At 42.4% G+C, this 24,129-nt stretch overlaps 1 protein-coding gene across 2 annotated transcripts in view; it reads left to right on the top strand.

The window, feature by feature from the left end:
- LOC138260993 (scavenger receptor cysteine-rich type 1 protein M160-like) overlaps window positions 1-24,129 on the top strand; it is a 179,749-nt gene that overhangs the window by 124,711 nt on the left and 30,909 nt on the right. For both annotated transcript variants that reach the window (XM_069209573.1, XM_069209572.1), the window contains exon 14: window positions 17,808-17,939. In XM_069209573.1, the coding sequence (XP_069065674.1) occupies window positions 17,808-17,939 (132 nt within the window). The remainder of the gene's footprint in view (window positions 1-17,807; window positions 17,940-24,129) is intronic.

Genomic DNA, 24,129 nt, shown 5'->3' with positions numbered 1-24,129 from the left:
AGGTGGCGGTGTCAAGGAGGGCAGCGTGGAGGTTGGTTTTGGCGATGGTGGAGTTGCGGGTGAGGGAGAAGATGAGTTGTGTGTCGTCGGAGTAGGAGAGGATGGTGATTCCGTGTGGTTGGAGGATGTTGGCCAGCGGGATCATGTAAATGTTGAAGAGTGTGGGGCTGACGGAGGATCCTTGGGGGACTCCGCAGGTGATTTTGGTGGCAGTGGATTTGAAGGGTGGGAGACAGACTTTTTGGGTTCTGTCGGTGAGGAAGGAGGTGAGCCAGTCTAGGGCTTTGTTCCGAATCTCAGAGTTGTGGAGGCGTGTGCGGAGTGTGTGGTGGCAGACAGTGTCAAAGGCTGCGGAGAGGTCCAGGAGTATGAGTGCGACGGTCTCGCCCTTGTCGACTCTGGTTCCGATGTCGTCATTGCATGCGATGAGGGCTGTTTCAGTGCTGTGGTTCTTGCGGAACCCAGATTAGGAGGGGGCGAGTGTGCGGTTTTCCTCGAGGAAGAGGAATAGACAGGAGTTCACTAGTTTCTCCGCGACCTTGGCGGGGAAAGAGAGGAGAGAGATGGGGCGGTAGTTGGAGAGGTCGTCTGGGCACTATACACAAGAAAGGAATATATATTTTCTGTGCTCTACTTACGCTGAGATGCAATTGCCACTGTGTTTTGCTTCCTAAACCCATTAGCCAATGGACATTGCCTTGAAGAAACATGGCACCATGCCCATCTCTCCCTGGGCTGCTGCATTGCCCTTGATCCTTTCTTCTCCTTGATTTTGCCCCTGGTTTTTGTGTGCTTTCTCCTTGATTTTCCCTTGTTCTCACTGCTTTCTTCTTGCTAACCCCACAGTTTTTTGTGGATCTTCTTATTGCTTTCCCCCCCGTTTTTTTGTGTGCCTTCTTCTTGCTTTTTCCCTCGTTTTTTATGTCGTCTTCTTGCTTTTCCCTCATTTTCGCAGCTTTCTCCTGGCTTTTTCTCATCTTTTCTGTGTGCTTTCAGCTTTCCTTTCCATTGTTTTCATTGCTTTTTCCTGGCTTTTTCCCTTGTTTTCTGTGTGCTTTCTCCTTGCTTCCCCATCCCTCGTTTTTTGTGGACCTTCTCCTTGCTTTTCCCCTTTTTTGTGTGCCTTCTTCTTTCTTTTTCCCTCGTTTTTATATGTCTTGTCCTTGCTTTTCCCTCATTTTCACAGCTTTCACCTGGCTTTTTCTCATCTTTTCTGTGTGCCTTCGCCTTGCTTTTCCATCATTTTCATTGCTTTTTCCCTTGTTTTCTGTGTGCTTTCTCCTTGCTTCCCCATCCCTCGTTTTTTGTGGACCTTCTCCTTGCCTTTCCCTTGTTTTCACTGCTGTCTCCTAGATTTTCCCTTGCCGCTCCCGCATTCTGCCTGTTACTTCCTGCCTCCCGCCTGGCCCCACCCACCGCCTCCCTGCGCCCATCCCTTCTCCCAGGATTTACCTAATGGAGGCCACAGCGCGACCCACGCTGCTCTATCGTTCTTGCTCCCATCTTCTTCTTGCTTTTTCAGCGCCTTGAAACCCTCAAGGGTGTTTTGCCATGCTTTATTAACCCTTGGTTGATTGATTGATTGAAGAAACAAATGAAGGACAAAGACGACACTTGTGTCCTAGGAGGCAGTCATCTAAGGTGTAAACATAATTTTTTGTGTAATCCCTTTTTTACTGTTTATTTTTTATTTTCTCAATCTGCTCCAAATCAGAGGCATGTAGGCTTTTTATCAGGCTCCTAACAACAGCCACCAAACTTCGAACTGCATCATTTGCATTTAATTAATTCCATTACCTGCATATTTTCAAAGCCAGTTTTGCAAGTATTTATTTGGCAAACACAACCAATGATAAGCAGAAATAATGAAGTATTTTTTAAGGACCCTACAGCAAAATATTCATTATATCAAATCAGTGGCATCTTTGTCATGTTCCAAGCATGTTTTTTCCAAAAACAAAAAACAAAAACATTAAATTGGTATTTCAAATGTTCCATACCTTACATGTAATTGTATTTGTACAGTATGCTATTTGTAATGACATCAAACATTATTCCCCTAAAGCTATAAATTCAACTTAAAACCATTGTTTCCATAAATATTGTCCTTTTAATTAGTATATTTTCTTTAAATCTTTCTCCACTGTTAAAGTTCACTCGAGTGCTTGAGCGTTCACGTATGAGACCGTTCGACATCTGCCTGTCTCTGAACACAAGTCATTAAATTCCACATACCTTTGTATTAAAACTTCTACAGCTTACTTCTTTTTACCAGTAAGTTATTATTAACATGCCACTGTAGCCTACCGGAACTTAGGTTGTATGCTTCCGGTTTCGGACTCCATCTTGGAGCATTTTTTGCATCTAAAATCTGTAACTCCACTTTAGTTTTACAAACACATAGTATGTGGATTTAGCCAAATTTATACTTAAAATTTATTATTTCAATACTGTTCATTTTATTTTTCCAAGCAATTTAGTCTCTCATGCTTTTTTTATACAGTGTGTTTCTGAACTGACTTTTCCAAATGTAATTGTTACTCTCTTCCAACCTATCACCAAAAGTCTTCCCACGGCCACTGAACGAGGTTGTCCAAGGATCTTATTCTCTTTTGAACTACTGTGAATTGGTTTACCTCAAATTTGTGCATTGGTTTACCTCAACCATTTTCAGGTCTTAAACCCTATATTTGGTCTGTGCTTATCCCTCCATATTTTGGCTTTTAATGTTGTTTGCCATATGTATAATGAGTAGCACACGAAAGACATGCATGATTTTTCCCCAACCTCTTCTATAATGTTAACTTTGGTATTTTTCCTCTTTAATTAAGATGTTTCTTACTTTCACCTTTGCTTTTTCAGTGACTTTATACATATAACGAAAAAAACAAAAGTTGAGGATAAGTCATAGGGCCTGATTTAGATATTGGCGGAGGGGACTACTTCGTCACAAGCGTGACGGATATTCCGTCAACCATATTACGATCCCACTATATACTATGGAGTCATAATGCGGCAGGCAGGATATTGGTCACTTTTGTGACTTAGTATTCCATCTGCCCAGATCTAAATCAGGGCGATAGTTAATTCTAAAGTCATAGTTGTAACTTAAAGTGATTATTTGTGTCCCACCCACAACTTAGTATGACACAGGTGCCTCAGGACACACTGTTGTGAACTTACCAGCCAGATTACATGAACTATGACTCGCCCTTCCACCATGCACAATCTTCACATAAATGATGTTATTTAAGATGTTCTGAATGCTATGATTAAACATGCTACAAGTGATGTATTACAATCGGGTAGGAGCTGTGCATGAGGAAGGCACAAGCTCTAGTTCAGTTATTACTGAAACCTACAGAACCAAATTTGATCAAATAAGAAAAAGGACCCTCTCCACAGCATTATCTAGATGCCTGATGAATTTCATGAAAATGTGTTCAGCCATTTTGCCGCTAGCTCTGCGTGAAAAGTCTAAATATGCACTCGTGGAAGAACATGTTTTAGGACTCCCCTTTTTTCTTTCCATCTCCTTATCTAATCACCACAAAACTTTGCATCACCAGTCAATGTAGATAAAGGAATAGACCTGCAAACGTGTGTGGAGATTCCTCAAAGAGTGACAAAGTTATTACAAATCAAAAATCTGAGGAGTTCCTATCTCTTGGAATCCTAACTTCTAACTTTAACAACGGAGTGGCCACTGCCACGCTGGTATTTAGGGAGTGGTGGCGGTCGCCTCTGGGTAGTTATAGTTAGGTCAGCTGTTCCAGAGGAAAAGTGTTTTTTGTGTTGCTAATAACTTTGGCCCATTTTGACGAATTTCTACAAAACTTTCCAAAAAATGCTACTTTTGTGCATGGGAAGCTTCAAGGTGATCTGTCTAGTGGGGCCGAAAAAAAGGGGGATTTTAAAACGTAAAATCATCATGCATTTTCTATAGACTTGTTAAGGCAGGGCTGCAACATAAACTACTGAATGGAATTACACCAAACTTGGCAGGATGCTAGATCTTGGTCCATACATTGTGCTTTTTGTGATTAGGTGTAAATCCATTCAGTCGTTTTTTTTTTAAATTAAGGGTCAAACATATTTGTATATCTGGACGGTTGGGTCCACAACGCTCAGGAGACTCTCACAGGAGCGCCAGTTCCAAAAGAGTGTTTTCATTGACCGCGGGTGCTTTATTTTCCATGGGCCAATTTGTTCTGCAGGAGTCTGACTCCTGCGGGAGAATCTTTTCTGATTGACTGCCAGAAACATCACAAAAATGGCAGCCATTACAGAACTCAGAGACTCAGGACCCCATTTAGAGTTTGGCGGACGGTTTACGCCATCACAAATGTGACAGATATTCCATCCGCCGTATTACGATTCCTATAAGATATTATGGGATCGTAATATGGCGGATGAGAGATCCGTCATGTTTGTGACCGAGTAACCCATCTGCCAGACTCTCAATCAGGCTATTGGTCCCTTGTCCTTAAGTTTGGAAAAAAAATCTAAGGGGGCAGGGAAGGGATATTCTGCAGCACCCCTAGGACAGAGGGACCGAACACCCCCCCCCACACTCCCACGGGAACAAAATTGAAAAAACTGCAATTTTTGACACAATCTTGCAAGACTCCTGCAGGATCATTAAAAAAAACAAAATGGTAAATTAAGGGGAGGGGGCTCACAGCTCCCCTACCTGAGCACTTAGAGGTCCCGGGGAGCCCACCCCTGGGGCTGCATTTCATAAGGGGAGGGGTGGCGAAGCCCCCTCCCCCAAGCCATTTTAGGCCACCAGGAGCGCACATCTGGGGCCGAAATGTGTACAAAAGGGAGGGGGCACACAGCCCCCCTCCCTGAGTCTTAAAAGGTTGCAGGGAGCCCTCACTGGGGCCAGAATGTGCCACAAAGGAGAGGGCACAGCATGCCCCCCCCCCGGCAATCCTTCAAAGGCCACAATGAGCCCACCCCTGTGGCCAAAACGTAAAAAAAAGGGAGGGGGGTTTGCGGCCCATCTCCCCAAACCATTATCAGCCCCAGGGAGTCCCCCTGTGGTCGATATCTGTTCCAAAGGGGAGTGGGGGCACCACCACTCACCCCCTGAGCCTGGAAAGGCCCCGGGAGCCCAACCCAGGGTGCAAATGTGCCAAAGAGGGGAGGGGGGCCAGATTAGTGATGTCATAAATGATGACGTGGCACATGTCATGAGTGATGTAATATATGAGGTTAGAAGCCGTGCATAGCAGTGTCACAAGTTACAGTTAGCTCTGCTAATTATAACACGTGAACTTCTGTGTTTTTTAGTTCAAAACATTAACGTCATTGTCATTCATCTAACTATATTGCTACTATAACCTTTTTCAGTGAATTTATATCTATGTATGTATATATGTATATATAATATATATATATGTGTGTGTGTGTGTGTGTGTGTGTATATATATATATATATATATATATTTATAAGTAATGTTATACTTCATAGGTATAGAAAAAAGACATTAATACATTTTCAAAAAAATGGTATCAATCCACTAATAAAAACAAGGGTTAAAGGGACATTCTATATAGGTGACAATGTCAGTCATAGTGTTATGGTCTAAACCCGAAACCATCATTGAAATTCACATGACCTCGCATATTATGTCACTCATGACATGTTCAGTGACCTCATTGATGACATCATTCATAACATCTCAAAGAAATCAGTACAGAAAATCCCCAAATGTGTTTTTTGCCTTGACCATGGTGTTATAATTGTACTTTATTGTAATTCTGCTACACCTGTCCATGCAGTCTGCAGCTCCAGCTCACTCTCCGCAGACGCTTCTCCTCACTTTCTCTTCTGCTTCCGTATGTGGGGTGGAAGTAGTTTAGTAACCCTGATTCTTCTGGATCTCATGGCAGCTTTGATGCTGTTGACCATTCACTGCTGCTGGCTCATCTGGAATAAATTGCTGTAACCTCCTGATCACTTGAATGATTAGAATCCTAGCTTCCAGACAGGTTATAGGCTGCTTTTTTATCATTGATAAATCTGAGTTTGGACCTCTATGGAGTGTCATGGGGATATTCTTTTCAGCCTCATCCTTTTCAAGGTGTATATTGCACCACTGGCAGCTTGCATAAATTCTTTTGACTTCCAGGTGTTTGTGCATACAGATGACTCTCAGATCCTGATGCTTCTGGGCAGCCCTTCCACAAGTCCCTTAGTTCACTGCTTTGTCCCTCATTTGTTGCCTACCAGATGTAAGAACCTAGTCAAGAGGCGGCAGCGTGCTGTACAGGGTCAAAGAGAAGCATAAAGTAAATGAGTGGTAGCAGAGGTAGCTGGTTTGTGGATATCATTTTGTTTTTTCAGTGCTTACATAATATGTGAAACATAACCCCCAAATAGTGCCCCGTCCCATGCAGCAACACCACTCATTGCTTGTATCGTCAGCAGTCGTTTACATTTCACATTAAACATTGTTGATCAGTCACATCATTCCATCATGCATGGATCTTTGACCAGAAATATTTTGCATTTTTCATTTTAACCCGTCTTAGGAGTCTGTACTCCTTTTTCCTGGTCACTATATTGTTTCAAATAATTTAACACCAGTGCCACTTAATTATATTACCGCCTCCCTTCCCACCATGATATTGAAGCTTTTTCCTCCCCCCCCATTCCACCATTATCCATTTGATCATACCTGCTTGCCATGGTTTATATGTTGGTGAGACAATCTTCTTCCATTTCATGGCTGTTGCACATGGCTATTGTCATGCCTATTTCCACCACCGTTGCAGCTACACGCATATGTTTATTGGTGGGTACCAGGCTCAGTAATCCAGCTGAGCCGTCTCACTGACTGGTAGTCCAACAAGGCAATAATGTTTCACTACTTCTTGCCAGAATTTCTCTATTTCCCACTGCATGTGTATGTCACTTTCCTCATATGTCCTACATTTGTGGAATTTACTGCTGTTCTTGAGGGTTAATCTACTTCATTAATTGGGGGATCATATAAGTCCTATGCGTACATTTATTGTGTATGAGATTGTGTTTGGCATTTCTTTGTCCGTCCTGCAATTCATAAATATACATCATCACCACACCGATACCTTTGTCCATTGCCCACCTCCCTTTCAATTTATTTAGTTTCTGGCTGTCAGTGGCAGGCATGCCTGGTAGAACCTTTTGACCGGCTTTAACACCACCCCCCCATCTTCCTAGGGACACAACATCCTGGTTAATCAAGCCCAGCATAGGCCAAAAAAGTAGCACAAGTAATCCCCCATTTGGCACAGAAGGCTGCAAAGCCCAAAAGGCGACCTTCCTCATATATGTCCTCCAAGCATTGCGGACCCCCCTCGCGTCTCTCTTCATATTCCTCAGCATGGCCGATGTTAGGTCTGCGTGCCATGTGGATAATTGCGGCATGTACATGTGTTTTGACTGTTCAATCTGAGCTGCCCTGTTCCAAACTTTTTACTATGGTTAGTACTTATTTGTGAATTTGCTTAAGCATTTTCTGTACATTAAAGGCAAGACTTTCAGTGTTTTCAGCTGGATCATAAGATGTATCCACTTAGCGACTGGGACAGTTTCGTCTGGGTCTAGCCAAGGTATTACATAATGGAGTCGTGCAGCCTGGTAATAGGTTCTGAAGTTTGGTACCAAAATACCACTCTCATTTCAGGGCAATATCATTATCTCCAATGATATTCTAGGTACCCTGTTGCCCCAGTACAATTTCCTAACAAAAATATCTGGTTTCCGGTAACATGTTCCTGGTATTGATATTGGCATATGCTGCTTATTATATAGGAAGGACTGTTATCACTTTGCTAAGCACTATTGGTCCCATCAGAGTCTCTTGATACTCACTTATAAATATGACTAGGTATTTGAATGAAGTTGTCTGTGTATACAAAGGTATCTTGGTTAGTTGACTAGGGTTAGTGCATCTCAAGGGGTACATCACAGATTAATTCAAATTAAATTTGAATCCTTATTTTGCCCCCACAAGTTCTCAGTCTCTCCCCAGTTCTTTACCCAGTCTGTCACTGTCAATCTCACTTCATCGGCATACAAAGATACGATATGCCTTGTTTGACCAGTTAATATCCCCGCTTGGGGGTGTCTTTTTCATATAATTTGTGCAGGGGCTCAATAACAGTGCAAAGACCAGAGGGGAAAGAGGACACCCCTCGTCTGTTCCTCCTGCCATTGCTCTGATATCACTAATTCCATTTTATCCTTGTCATCATATTTTGCTACAGTAATTCCATGCACATGAAGAATGTGTCGCCCAGCGATATCATTCAAGTGTTCTGAAAATAAAGTGCCAGTTAACCATGTCAAGTGCATTGTGTGCATCTAAAATTGCGACCGCACTAGGGGTGTTTTCCTTGCTTTTCTGTTCGATTAGTAGTAAAGCTTTCCATATGTTTGTGGTCGTACTGCATCCACTCTGTAATGGACTGGCTGCTGGCAACCAACCCAAGCAATGTCAATCAGGTACAAATCAATAAGCACACTCACTAAGCAGCAACACACTGGTAGTGAGTACAATGTAGCTTTAATGAGATCTTAACATAAACACCTATAGCATCAGTTATGGTTATACATCAGTAGAATAGTTACTGAGGCACAAAGGTGATTTTGTCAATTAGACTAGCACAGGAGATTCTAGCCTTTCTCTCTAGGTACTGAACCCAATGGCAAAATAGTCACAAACCATATACAAGCATACAATGCACTACTAGCACAATAGCAGTGAAACACACGGTCCGGAATCAATTGCAATGCAGTTAATCAGAGATGCAATAATGAATATTACTTTATTAGTCATCATCTCCTCTTTCAGAAGGACCACTTTGCATGCGCTGGCAAGTTTTTCATACATGGAATGCATCTAGGCTTTCACTTGGCTCTTGAGAAGTTTTTTTGGTAAGAACCTCTCATAGATAATCAGTGTTTACGTGAAGGTTGAAGTGAGTGTTGATTACATCAGTGTATATTATGAAGTCAACATCCAGCTGTGTGTTCAGCTGAATCGCGAATACTTGGTGCACTTCCTCCCACATAAAATAAAGCAGCTGTGACCTCATTGTGCACCATCATAGACCTTCAGCAACTTCGAGCAGTTGTGAAACTGTACCATCCACAGGTTCCACTCCAGAAAGTAATGTGGGGCCAAAATGATGGGCGAGGCCTGGAGCCTTTGCGAGCTTGGCAGCCATAGAGATATCTTAATCTGACAGTTCTTCCTAGCTCGGGCCAGGCTTTGCTACCTAGCATAAGTAGTGCATGAGGGAGAGGGACTGGACCAACATGCAAATACAGACAGTAGGATGTGTACCAACTAGTCACTAGTTGTTATGTAGTTAACAATGTCAAAATGGATACAGACCAGGAGCCCGGGAGACAGGCCACAGCAAAGGGACAACTTCACATCAGTTCTAGGTTCACTGAAAGCTCTGTGTTCTTTTTATTATGCCCGCAAGACCACGGTTGGCATGTTAGTGCATGCTCACAATAATGATGTTGACTGTGGTTCCTGTGATAAAGGGGCCACACATTTCTAGTTTTATACTCAAAGGTCCCTGTAGTAAAAAGCATAAAATGGGTCCTCAAACTCAATGTTATATCATCTACCACCAGCAATAAAGATGTCTGGAATGCATCTTTGTTTGTTGGAGTCTGGTTGAGATTAAAAGCTCTTGTGATTGTGACCTCATTCTTCAGATGGCCACTGTTGCGAATCTTCTTAGGTGAAATAAGGGAACTCCAGCAGCGTAGTCTCAATAGGTAAATTCGATTTATTTCCATACATAAAAACCCCGGCCGCAGAACACAGACCGGTTACTTCCTCGCCTCCGGTCCGCTCTCCAACCGTCTCCTCGCACCCCCCCAACATTCCTTCCTCACATTCCATTGTTCTCCGGCTCGCGCCAAGCTAGCGCGAGCCCGACAACATGGAACTTCATAAAGATAAAACATACACAACATAAACGATACAACACATCTTTCCCCTTACACTACATTTTTTTTTATTTTTATATATATATATATGTATATATATATATATATATATATATATATCAAGTATACACAACATTGTTACTTATTCCAACAATACCCAACAATGACTAATAACTACAAGAATCCTATCTTAACTATTTAATTTTATGTCTAATAACTACAAGAATCCTATCTTAACTATTTAATTTTACAATGAATTTGGACTTAGTTGCATACATATTCTCTTAACTTTCCCGGTCTTGTGATTTTCCTGCCACACCTACTAAACCTACTCTCTAAGCTTGTCATACCTTCTTCTTGAACATTTTTTTTCCTTTTTTCAGCTACCTTATCACTTTGCATAGGAACTCCGTTGCCTCCAAATTCACATTGTGAGGACATGTCATTACTAACCTCATCATCCACGAACCATTTAGTTCCAACCATACTCTTCCTCCCCTCTCCTTTATATGGGGAAACCCTGCTTAAATGCCACACTTTTCCAGTAGCACTGCATTACACAAAATTTTAAAAACTTTCAAAGGAGGATAGTATTTACCCGCTCCATATTTTTTGAAACCTGGAACTTTCACCTTAACCAAATCACCTATTTGTATAGTCACCATTTTGCACTTGTGTTTTATATCATAGTTTCCTTTTGAACGCGTCTGCGCCATTTTAATGTTGTTCCTAACACCTTCCACAGTCCAACCACTCTTCCTACCATCCTTCATCCAACCAATGTTATCCTTCCATAACGGAATTCTACCCCTCATAATCTCGAAAGGACTGTGCCCCGTAGAATTACAAGGTGTGGTCCTGTATGATCAAACAGTTCTCCAAACTTCTTTTTCCCAACTTAGTTTAGCATTTACTGCCAGCTGTATGCTGTTCTTCAACACTCTGTTAAAGCGCTCAACAGCACCGTTACCAGCCGGGTGATAATTGGACGAAGTAATGTGTTTAATGCCACACCTCAATAAAAAATTCTTAAACTTATCAGAAATGAATTGCGGTCCATTGTCCGTAATTACAGCTTTGGGGAAACCTTCCCTTAGGAAAACCATATCCAAAAAATTCACAATGGAACCAGAATCAACCTTGGTCATGTTACTGATTTCAGGCCATTTAGAAAAATGATCATACATCACCACTATATATTTACACTCGCCATCCGCATGTATAGGACCAGCAATATCTAAACCAATTTTTTCCCAAGGCATATCAGGACACCTGATAGGAACTAGCGGTGGTCTAAATGTTGATAAAGTCTTCTCTGAATCATTGCATAAAAACATTCTCTTACCATTCTTTCCACTGCCACATCTATTCCTGGCCACCAATACAACTGTTTAATTTTACTTTTTGTTTTGGATATACCTAGATGGCCGTCATGACATAAATCCAAAACCTTATCTCTAAGTACTTCAGGTGGTATTAATTTCCCATTGCGCATTAACTTGTTGCCCTCAACAGACAATTCATCCTTCACCTCCCAAAATCGTCTGACATTCTCATCCAAAAATTTTTTATGAGGCCATCCCTCACACAACATGGTTTGAACATTTTTTAAAACTAGATCTTCCTCCACAGCTTTATTTCAATCATCATCAGTAATACCCTGAACATCTTGTACAATATCGGCTACCCAACAATCTTCCAAACCCTCCACACTATCATCCGTACTAACAAGGGGCATCCTACTTAGGAAATCAGCAATTTTATTCTTGACCCCAGGCACATAACATACCTCATACTTATAATCTAGTAATCTTATGGATAACCGAGCTATTCGTGGTGAAGCCTTGAACAAACCTTTAGTCGTTAAGACCTTGGTGAGTGGTTTATGGTCACTCTGCAAAATGACATTAGTACCCCAAACAAATGCCCTGAAATGTTCCAAGCCCCACACACATGCAAGAGCTTCCCTCTCTATGACCGAATATTTTGCTTCAGCATCAGTTATCGAGCGGGAAGCAAATGCAATTACACATTCCTCATTATTCTCATTCATTTGTGAGAGTACAGCTCCCAACCCCTTACTACTAGCGTCCGTAGTAACAATGCTTTGCAAGTTTGGGTCAAATCCTTGTAGAGCAGGTGCCTGAATAATGTCTCTTTTAATTATTTCAAAAGCCTTTTCACACTCCACAGACCACTTGAATACACACCTATTCTTAAGCAATTGCCTAATGGGAAAAGTTTTTTGTGAAAAATGATGGACAAACTTAGCATAATACTCTGCCAAGCCTAAAAACGCCCTAACTTCATCCTTGTTTGTAGGTGCAGGTGATTTCTTAATGGCCTGTATTAAACTAGCTTTAGGTTGGATACCATTACCACTAACTTCGTGTCCCAAATATGTGACACTTCGCCTAGCAATTTAGCATTTGCTATATTCTGCAGTAAGTCCATTATCTTCCAACACCTGGAGAACCTTTCTAACTTTGGCATTGTGATTATCCCTCGTATCTCCCATAATTAATATGTCATCTTGAAAAAAAAATACATCACGCATCTTACAGAATAATTTATACATCAGCCTTTGAAACATAGCAGCCGCAGATGCCAACCCAAATGGCACCCTAACAAATTGATAACACCCAAATGGTGTAATAAACGCGGTCAATCTACGGCTTTCAGGATGCAAAGAAATCTGGTGATACGCCGAAGTCAAATCGATTGTGGTGAACCATTCTTTACCTTTAGTAAGTGCTAACACTTCGCTGATTTTAGGTAAAGGGAATTGATCTACCAAAATATTTTTATTGAGGTCCCTAAGATCCACACACAATCTTAACTTGCCATTGGAACGTCTCGCTACAACCAATGGCGAAATCCAATCGGACGATTCCACCTGCTCAATAATACCTGCTTGCAATAACTTGTCTAATTCTCCAGACACTTCGTCTCTAATATTTATGGGAATATTCCTGGCCTTGTGTATTACCGGTACAGCGTTATCCTTAAGTATGATTTTGTGTTGGAATTTTTTTAACATGCCTATAGTCCCCGAAAATACTTGTGGAAACAAATCCCTAATAGTTGCATCACTCATCTCACCACCCTGTATAACGGACACTGGTTCCGAGCTGTTTGGATCCAGGACTATTCCAAGCACTCCTTGATCCAACCAGCCCAAAACCGAAGGTCCAGTCTTAGAAACATACAATTGACATTCTGCCTTACGGTCTTTAAAAGAAAATAACAATTTCTTGTACCCTATCAACTGGATTGGCTCTCCAGTAAAACTTTTAGGAGAGATATCAGGACTGTCTAGAACCCCTCCAATAACATGTTCAATTTTTTTTAGCCAAACCAGTTCATTTACAATAGTATAAGGCGAACCAGAGTCAGCAGTGAAAGTGATAGTGACATCCCCAATAGAAATGTTGCATTTGGTTTTTTTCCACGGAAAATCTAGTGTCGAAGATCCATGATCCTTTACATTGAGTACCCACATATTCCTGTCGTCACTGTCTGAGGAAGAAGCTGAGTCCGTTGCACTCTCTAAAAGTTTTATCGCCGAATCTTTTTTCCTCCTGCAAACTTTAACAAAATGACCACTGATGCCACAACCAGAACATTTCTGGTTCCTGGAAGGACAGTTTTTATCATTCGCATAATGACCCATCAAACCACATCTAAAACATGCAACATTCTTTTTACTAAAATCCTTCTTGGTTTGCTTTTTATTTTTACTGGTGTAGTCTTTCTTTGAAAACTTGTCAGACCCATACTTCACCTCCCTAACATTGTTTACAAGAATGTCAGATCCAGAAAAAGTGTCATCATTTTTTTAACTTCCCTGTAGAACTGCTTTTGCACATCTCCCAGTCAGTTCTGCTTTTTTAACAACATCGATGACTTCCTGTAAAGACGACTCTCCTTTAGTCCATAAACAATCCTGTATATGCCGATTTGCTGCATGCATAACAATCTGATCCCTTATAAGTTCATCGTGCAAGACACCAAACCTACATGTTAAAGCCAAATTCTTTAAGGCTGAAACATATTCCTCAATGGTTTCATCCTTCTCCTGCTTCCTATGGTAAAATTTGTAACGATCAATACCTACGCAAACAGTAGGAGCATAGTATCTATTTAAATCTTCTAAAGCATGACAAAAAACATCACCATGCTCTCTATATTTCTTTTTAATTCTATTGTATGTTTTCAGACCAAGCGGTCCCAGACAATGTAATAGAATTTTCTTCTTTTTATCAGCAGAAAAATCATTTTCTTCATCACATGTAGAAATGTAATTCAAAAAATATTCCCGCCATTCTTGCCACTTTGTGGAAGTATCACCAGATCCAGGTATGAAAGGTTGAGGTGGTGGTAAATTCTAAATACTTGAAGCCATAAGTAATTATGTTATTCCACTTGAACAAGTATAAATTTTAAAAAAACGAAGTTTGACAGAATAGTTGTCAGAGATTCTACACTGACCTTGTAGCACAATCTTATTTAATATACAAAATGCGCTGCACCCAAACCGAAATCCACAGTGTTACACAGCGTGCGGAGAACTTCTCCAGATGACCTGGCTAGCATCTCCGTCTCCTTGGAGACGCTCGCGAAATGGTGCTAAATGTTTCGCTTCCGTGACGTTGACGTTGCCGAGGAGACGCACATTGAGCATGCGCGTCTGTAGATTAAAGGACGCTCGCGCTGCCTTGCTCGCGTTGCTCCGCTCACCCAGGAATCACCCAAAAAAATAAAACACGGAGAAGAAAAAAAAATATCCCAATTAATAGTTACTGCAACGTTCTCCTCGATAAATCCTAAAGCAGCAGTCAAGTTCAGCAAGGCGGAGAGGAAACCTCAATACGCGTGGAAGCCTGGGCTGCTCAACTCGTCGCCAAATTTGTTGCGAATCTTCTTAGGTGAAATAAGGGAACTCCAGCAGCGTAGTCTCAATAGGTAAATTCGATTTATTTCCATACATAAAAACCCCGGCCGCAGAACACAGACCGGTTACTTCCTCGCCTCCGGTCCGCTCTCCAACCGTCTCCTCGCACCCCCCAACATTCCTTCCTCACATTCCATTGTTCTCCGGCTCGCGCCAAGCTAGCGCGAGCCGACAACATGGAACTTCATAAAGATAAAACATACACAACATAAACGATACAACAGCCACTTTCACAGTTCTACTCTGGTTCTGACATGAAATACTTTTCAGAGGGCAATGCTGAATGTGCCCCAGTTATTACTACTCAGGTTTTGCAAAGTAGATGCCACTGTCTTCTGTCCTACATCAGAATATTGAGAATTCCAGTAATTTGTATTGATTAATAGACTGGCCCATGATGATGTTCTGTCCACAAAATGGAGAAGACTTTATTCCTTCCTATCCTTTCTTAGAAAGTAATTAGATATGCAAGGGTTGTGCCACACCTGGAATTCCTATACTATGTTAACTCAAACATTAATTGTACTTTGCTTCTGTGGCTGCTTAAAGGTAAGGTAAAAAGACAGGTAAGTGTATCAATGCAACTGATACTTTGAAATAACTGGTAGAAGGGTGCCCTGTTTAGAAACACCCTTTTCAGTCAGACCCCATTAGTAAAATTATGTATCAGTGATCTACAGAGGTGTATGAGGATCAGCCTGTGGCATCCCACTAACCATGTGCATTACATAAAATCCAAAGGAGCCAATGGATGAACGGCTTGTTGAAACCCTTTATTTTTGGTAGATTGGAATCAGCATTGTGGCCCGCATATCAGTCTTCCTACCTACCTCCCAGCTTTGTGTAGCACAGGCTTCTCCAACGAGTAGATCATGAGCTACTGGTAACTCTCCAGCCATCTGTAAGTAGCTCTCCTGTCTGCATCCCAGTCTACTCGATTGAAACCCTTTGCTTGATTAAATTAATATATGGATGTCAAAATTTTGCATTCAAGACGAAAATGTGTGTGCTTACAGATCTCATAAATTGATGTGTGGAGAATATTGCCTGAATTTCCAAAATATATGTAAAGTTGATCTTTGGAAGATAAATCATGTGGGGGAAGTTCTTAGTATTACTTTCTTGCTGGGGCACTGCAGCTGAGGTTGGCATGTATCACCTACACAGAGGCATTCCAATCTGACAAAGCATTTTTACATTACTTATGGCAATCCTGCCTAATGTACTGAGGTGACCACCTCTGGTAATTTTGATGGCTGTTAAGGTAATCTTGTCTGATGTGGTCACTAATACAACACTAATAATATTAGTAGTACACAATATGTTTTATTGAACAGAAGTAGCTATTACTACACAAAAGGTTGGAGACCCCTGATGTTGCACAATGCCTTTCACAAGCTGGAGACCATCTTCAGACGGCAGTGGCCAATCAGTAAAATACCAGCTTCTTCTGAGAGGAAGACTATGTACAAGATTTTCATTAAACTCTCAAGATAGATTTTTTTAATCAATGCAGTAATATTACTTAAATAAGTACATTTTTAATTGATATGAACATATATTGATCATGTTATTTTGAATACATCCACTTCACTCCCTTCTTCTGGATTTTAATCAGTGATTGTTAAAATGCTGATTCTAGCGACTGCTGTATACAATTTATTGTTTATATGTTTTATGATTATGTTTAACCCAAACAGATTTGACATGCAATCTAGACTAGAATGCATAAGTGATTACTTGGTGAAAGTTGGGTTGCCCATTTGACATACAATTCCTATGACAACAGAGCCAGAATAACCAAATATTGTAAGAATATTAGGCGAAATGTAGGTTATGCATGAATACTATTTGTTTATTTATCCGTAGAGAGCCCCTGCTTTTCAAGATCATTGATCTGTCAAAGAAGTAGTTGTAATTAACCACAACTTGTGATATGACATTTTTAGTATTCAAGGAGTAAATACAAGATTAAATGGAATCTACAGCCTGAGGTCCTGGCTTATCAGTGAACAGAATGACAAACATGGCCTCAAATGTAATTATTTAATATGTTTACATATTGCACTTGCACAACAGAGGAAGTACGGCGCTAGAGACAGAAGATACTAGAATTGGGCCAGAGTTTCATTGGGCTAAACATGGTCAATGGATAAATGATGGTCAGACATGCGAAGAATGAGGGTGGGACGAAATAGATCTTAGCTCAGGTAAAGGTGTGAGAAGTAAACACAAGAAGAGTGGCTCTAAGCATAATGTCAATGGAAGAGAGGTCCATGTGAAACTTGCTGAGCCAAAGAGTGGGTGTGCATGAGAGGTTTTGAAGTGATTGACTTCTACTTTCACAGAGTTTGCAATTTTTAAGTGTCTTTGTTTTCCCCAAATGGTGAGGAGCCTTTTCTAATTCAGTTGGTTTCATCACTTGTAAGGGGTTTTAAGTAAGGCAACTTCATACTTATTTAATTCATGCTGGAATACTGCTTTCCAGAAGTACTGGTGGCTATGATAATACTAACTGAACTTAATACATTCCTGGAACAGACACAGGGACTAAGTAAGGATGGAGTAAATGCAATCTGTGGCCTTACATAGACAGGATAACAAGCAGAGCAGATAAGTTGCCCAGCTCTGGTCTACTATCTCATGCATTGATGTTAGTGACTAGGGGCCTCATTTAGAGTTTGAAGGATGGGTTACTCCATCACAAATGTGACCGATATCCCTTCCACTGTATTGCGATTCCCATAGGATATAATGGGATCGTACTATGGTGGATGGGATATCCGCCATGTTTGTAAAGGAGTAACCCCATCCACCAATCTCTAAATCGGGCTCTTAATGTTCTTGTGCCATAGGCTAATGGGTTCATGATTTTCTGTCCCTTAGACGGAATCGATCCAGAGACCATGAAGACTGATGTAGCAACTGTGGTCACCGCTGTGCTCGTCCCTCTCCTGCTGGTTTTAGTAGTGGCACTGGGAATTGTATTGCGAAGATGGTGGATGTCCTCCAAGAAGCGTGAGTGTACAGGATCAGATGCGCTATGTGTGGAGTACACACTACTGCTTTCAGCAGCCATGACACCCGAGAGCCAGTATATTCCCCCACCATAGCAGCACGTCTCCAAAATGGCCAGGTGTATGGTGCCAGTTGACTCCACTTCACACCATAAAATATTCTGTGGACCTATAGCAATGCCATAGAATATTTGAATGCAAATTCCAAGAGGATACTAGTCTGACATCATCTTGGGATGTCCTACTAAATAATGTCTTCTTATTGTCTTAGTAAGTCAGTCAACTTTCCTATGGAATTCCTACCCTACTTTCAATCACTTTTACAAACATATGTGATCCGTAGTTGAATTTATTCAACTGAAGTCAACAAAGATGTAACTCTTAGGCCTGTGTTACGAGTTGAGTGCACATTCTGAGTTTAACTGGATGGAATGGGGAATTACCATGCGGGGCTGTTAAACCACACCGAATTCACCATTCCATGAGGTTTTCCGCACACATGTATCATCTGCTGGGCAGGTGGTAGATGTATGCGGGGACCGGTGTGTGGAACAGGGGAATAAAAGAGGGGGGTGGTGAGTAGGGGAGGGAAAGGGAAGTTTGTTTTTCTAGCCAGTGGAAGCACTGGATATAGAAATGAGATTTATTGCACCTTACTAGCTGAAAAAATATAATCAGGACTTCCACTCCCAGAAAAAACTGACATTGAAAGACTACTATTAATAAGGCAAAACATATTTAACACATGACAGCAGGCATTAATTTCATTCCTGACTTGTAATATGGCCCATAGTGCACATTTTCCCACTTGAAGAACCAGCCCTGGATCTGGAGCACCCACGTTGACAAAGAGTCCTTCAGCAGGTCTAGCTCAGTGTTTTTAAAAACCAAAGCCAATGTCAATGAAAAAGAGCTGCTTCCTGTCTGGTCCAGGATAAGCCTCTGTAAACTTTGGAGACTTAGATCAGACAAAGAAACACCCTAAGAGTATGACACATTGTACTCCATATTAATTTCACCAAAATTAAATAATATAGATATTGACCACAGATAAGGGCTGTTGGTCTGCCCAGTTGTCTGCCTTCTGCAAAACTAGAAATTGCACTGTTTCTCTCTCGATCCTTAGTAATAACAACATTCCGGTCACTCTACAGGCTGGAGAATAGGGTTATAGGCGGGAAGGGCGTGGCCGAGGTGATTCTAGCTGTGGTGGTGTTGATGGTGGAGGGTCAGTGAGACAACTCAATGGAGACAGTAGAGGGAAGAGACTTCCTTGAGGTGACTGGGAGTAGCCCGTGCTCTGCCATTCTTGTGGTGATGTGCTAGCTGCCCTATTTTTTCCCGGTGAGTGGCAGCCTTCCGCTCAGTCCAGAATGCATGTCACAGTACCACATAATATCCTCTTGTGCATACAGCATCTCCGTGACATTTATTACCCTCATATCAACAAGGCAGGCATACACAGGAGAGTATAGATTTACTATTCTTAACTCACATAAACTTTCATCAGCAATATATATTGGTAGCCAATACTGGACAACCAGTGTAAGCGGAGGTCCATATGAAAACTTTGGTATTTTTCTGGTAGAATATTCCCAGTCCATCGCTGTGTTGGATTGAAGAAGTGGACAGTGGTAGTGGGGTTAATACTCAAGCTGGTACCGAACACCTTTGGGTGAAAGGAAAGATAGGAGTGGGGACCTTTCCTGATACTGGGAGTCAAGCAACAATGTTGATTCAGATACTCATTTTTTAAGATAAAACCCTGAACATGTACAATGGCCTAGGGGAGCAGGAAAAATAAACTGGACTGAGTAAAGAAGAACCAAAGGAGTGCCAAGTTGTAAAACATAATTTCTACAACTTAATGGCATCTACTAAACGTGAGTCTGCTCCACACACAAAACAAACCTCTTTATATTTATGTTTGAGAAAAGTGATTAAGACATATCAGTGTCTTCATGAATTAAAACAAAATGCATGGTGTGTGTCATGTGCCTTCAAGCTATCCCTTGAGAGCAGTTTTCTTACAATGTTTTGTGACTGCACCTGTGAGCATATTTGAAGAAAAAGTAGTGAGACATAGGATGCATTAGAATGCCCGTATGAGATTGGTTTGTGGCCGACTGTTGCGTCTGTGAGCTCACCATTCAAGGCATTCAAGGGAAAATGGTGCCTTCCCTTCACAGTCAGGCAGCATGTCCTGGACAACTCCTCAGCAGATAGTTACACGTCTGGTTGCCTAGACTGCTCTGGCGTTTCCGCTGTTGTTTTCACCGGGAAGGGTATTCTGCGAGCTGCGTGGAGCATTGGGCAAGATGGGCAGCACCAGAACTGCAAGTTCTGTCCCGGGAAAACTATGCCAAACTTGGACTTCTTCTTTGTGTGCCAAACCAACAAGCTGAGTTTCAGGAAAGGGATGTTGACAAGCCTTATAATCCGCCCTTTCCAAGATACGTCTGTCAAGAGAATCAATCTGGGGTTGTCAATCTAAGACGATGTCAGCTTCCGTTTGAAAATTATATAAGGAGTAATTTCAAAGGGATCGATGCTTCACAATGCATTTGTTCCCTTGTACTTTGTTGTGTTCTTACTCCGCGTGCTCTATTTCAGACCTGATTTTATTGTCTTGCTGTTGAAACTTCTACTGGATCTGCTTCTGGATGTTCTTGACAGGTTTTTTCCTCTTTCCAGATGCCAGTGGAATTTTGGTGCCTTACTATTATCTTCTGTATTAATTTTCATCCTCAATCAAGAGCTACAAGATTTGCAAGAAGGTTTTAGTTATTTATTTACTCTGTGTAGTTTAGTCCTTTGGACCCTTTCAAAGAAACAGCTGACACCTTTCACATGTGCTGTGACATGCCGGGTGGCACTGTGACTTCTGGGGGAGTCGCCTTTTCCTAAGGCAGTCAAGAAGGAAACACAACAGACCGTCTTATCCATAATACCTATGCAAGAAGGGTTCTGCAGCAGTGACTATGGCAGAGACTCATCTAATCATAAGAGTGTAGGACACAAATATGAGAATAAATGCAGTCTCACAAGCAGGTGCTTGCCACCTTTGGAGTTTCTTTATATACTGCTTAAACCACTTTGAATTTTAGGCCTCACAACATCCTAGGGATGAAGGATACAATGCTTGCGAGGTGCAGTGTTCCACCACCTTTAATATATACTTGAGGATTCCAATGATTGGCAAAGGAACAACCTATATGTGCTGAAAATGTATCCCAAGTGTGACACTGAGTAAAATTGGTCAACCCGTCAACCTTTGCAAACTATGTGATGCAATAAGTTTGCCAACTTCGAGGACAAAATTTCAAATTTCAACATCTTCTAGAAGCATAAACAGATTAAAACCTAAGCTTCCATACAGCCAAATCTATTACATTAAGCCAGAAGCAGACTCAGGGGGTCATTCTGACCCCGGCGGGCGGCGGTTGCCGCCCGCCTGGAGGGAACCGCCATTTGGCCACCCCGCTGTCAAAAGACCGCTGGGGCCATTCCAACTTTCCCGCTGGGCCGGCGGGCGCTACCTAAGCCAGCCGGCCCAGCGGGAAAGGGGCCTGCAACACTGAAGCCGGCTCCGAATGGAGCCGGCGGTGTTGCAGGTGTGCGACGGGTGCAGTTGCACCCGTCGCGCTTTTCACTGTCTGCTAGGCAGACAGTGAAAAGCATGCCGGGGCCCTGTTAGGGGGCCCCTGCACTGCCCATGCCATTGGCCCCAGGGGCCCCAGAGGCCCCAGGACACCCGTTCCCACCATCCTGTTCCTGGTGGTAAAAACCGCCAGAAACAGGGTGGCGGGAAGGGGGTCTGAATCCCCATGGCGGCGCTGCTTGCAGCGCCGCCATGGTGGATTTGGGCAACCGGGGGAAATCCGGCGGAAACCGGGGGAAATCCGGCGGAAACCGCCGGACCCGGTTTTCTGACCGCGGCTTTACCACCGCGGTCAGAATGGCCCAGGAAGCACCGCCATCCTGTTGGCGGTGCTTCCGTCATCCGCGACCCTGACGGTTTTGTACCGCCAGGGTCGGAATGACCCCCTCAGTCTTGTGTGACTGAGTCAGTTTCTGGTGCTCTGGAGTCGTGCCTACAGAATCAGAAGTCTTGCTGAGGTATACCAAGACAGGTATCATGGACCCTGGCTGCCATGTTAGGTATTGCGGATCCGCGAATCCTGAAAAGGTACCAGAGATCCAGGGCAAGCTTCATGCGTGGTGAACGTCTCCAAAATGTCTGTCTGTGACATCTCCAAAATGTCTGTCCGCTTCCAGTGCTCTGAAGTCCTGCCTTTAGAGTCAGAAGTCTGGTTACAATCCGCAGATCCTGGCTACCATTTTAGTGTTGGAGATCCGCGAATCCTGAAAAGGTACAGAAGATCCATGGCAAGCTTAATGGCCATGTGCCGCAGACCCAGAGCAAGCTGCTCGGACCGATGCATCACATATTTTTCCAATCACAATCCAGGACAGCAAACCCTTAAAAGGGTCACCATGGGTAAGAGAAACTTGTCACCATGGGTAAGAGAAACTTGCTATGGGTTTCCAGTACCGGGGAATGACGCCTTTTTGAATTCGGAGAAAAGAAAAACCATAGAAATTTGCTAGATATGGTTACCAATGCAGGGGCCAATATATGTCTGATCATGTGGTTCCAAATGGAGGAAAAAGTTATTTACATAGGCCAGCTTGTCATGTGGCAGCTATATACGTTTGAGATTGGTCATTTACAGATGAGAGTCAACTGTTGCATTAGCTAGGCAGTCACATAGCAGAGGTAGAGTTTGCACAGGCAGAGTGGTTTCCTACATTAGTCATGGACTGCACTTGACTCATGGGTGTTTCATGTATGTAACGATTTATTGCAGTCATAGGTTGTTCAGAGGTGTTTACAGCCTAGTACAGAGCAGTTGCATGAGGCATAAGTAGAGCATGCATATTTTTAGATGGTCCTATCTGCAGGTGCAAATACACTATGGAGAGGTAGATGTTTGAAAATGGGAGTCTGAACAGATGATAATCTACCATTTAGAAGGGGTTGTTCCAGTTCTGGGGTGTAGCTGCAAACTGTCCAAGTTTCTTCCTTCCTATTTTATATCTTACGAGTCTCTTGCATGTCCTAATAATGCGCTATACAGTGAACAGGCAGCCTGACTCAGAGAGATACTTTGATTATCTTGCAAAAGTGCTCCAGAGCTTGGATTTTTGTGGTCTTAAACAGGACTGGCCTTCTCGGGCAAGCGCCAGGTGTTTCAGGGATGAGGATATTTATAAAATGTTTACTTGCCGTGGGGGCTACATGCTTCAGACATTGACATGTCCTGTAAAAAAAGTCAATTTGTTGAGTTTGTTGCTTTGCAGTGAGCTGACAAATTATCACAGTGATCTCATTATATCACAGCTATGTTCATAGCCTCTCTTATTATGCCAGAATTCATATTGAGTCAAGGTTTGGATTCCAGCAAGGCTCTGATCATTCACCCTTTCTGATTATACCATATTCTGAACATAACAGGGATCCATTTATCTCAATCCTTAGACGTTTCATGTATGAATGGGCTCTGTTTAGCATAGCTTTCAGATCGTGGTAGGCTATGAATATGCCAGCGCTTTCTTTACGTTGTACCCCTAATTGTATCACAGTACAAAACAGATCATTGCTCTCTTCTATATTTTAGTTACTGGGGAAGCGTTTTAAAAATTGGTCTGACAAATTTACTTTTAAGCGTTCATTTAATTCAATAAAATGTTACCTTAAACTCAGGGGCAGCTCCTCCAAGAGGGCGGAGGAGCGTTGCCCCCGCCAGAAGCAGCAGCTGCAAAACCTTTACAGGGAAATTATAATAAACAGTGTTTATGATAATTTCCTTGTAAAGGGGCGGGCCACAGGGTGACGAGCAGTGAGGGGGGTGCACTGTGCACTCCCCTCACTGCGTATATATGTTTGGCCGGCTGCCTCAGGCCCGCCAAACACACATGCACAGTAGGCTTTCTCCAGCCCAGCAACACAATTGCCGGGCTGTAGAGAGCTTGCACAAGCTCCCAGTCTGCCTGGGAGCACCCTGGCTGGGCGCTCCCAACCAATCCTGACGCTGCTCTGAGTAGCGTCAGGATTGGCTGCAGGGTATGCTGGTAGCCTGGGCCTGTGAGGAGAAGCGGATGGAGCAGTGCGGCAACGGCGAGCAAGG

The sequence above is a fragment of the Pleurodeles waltl genome, chromosome 10, assembly GCF_031143425.1.
Source record: "Pleurodeles waltl isolate 20211129_DDA chromosome 10, aPleWal1.hap1.20221129, whole genome shotgun sequence".
NCBI classification, from domain to species: Eukaryota; Metazoa; Chordata; class Amphibia; order Caudata; family Salamandridae; genus Pleurodeles; species Pleurodeles waltl.
The sequence above is the reverse complement of the archived record's forward strand: the minus strand, read 5'-3'. Positions and strand labels throughout refer to the sequence as shown.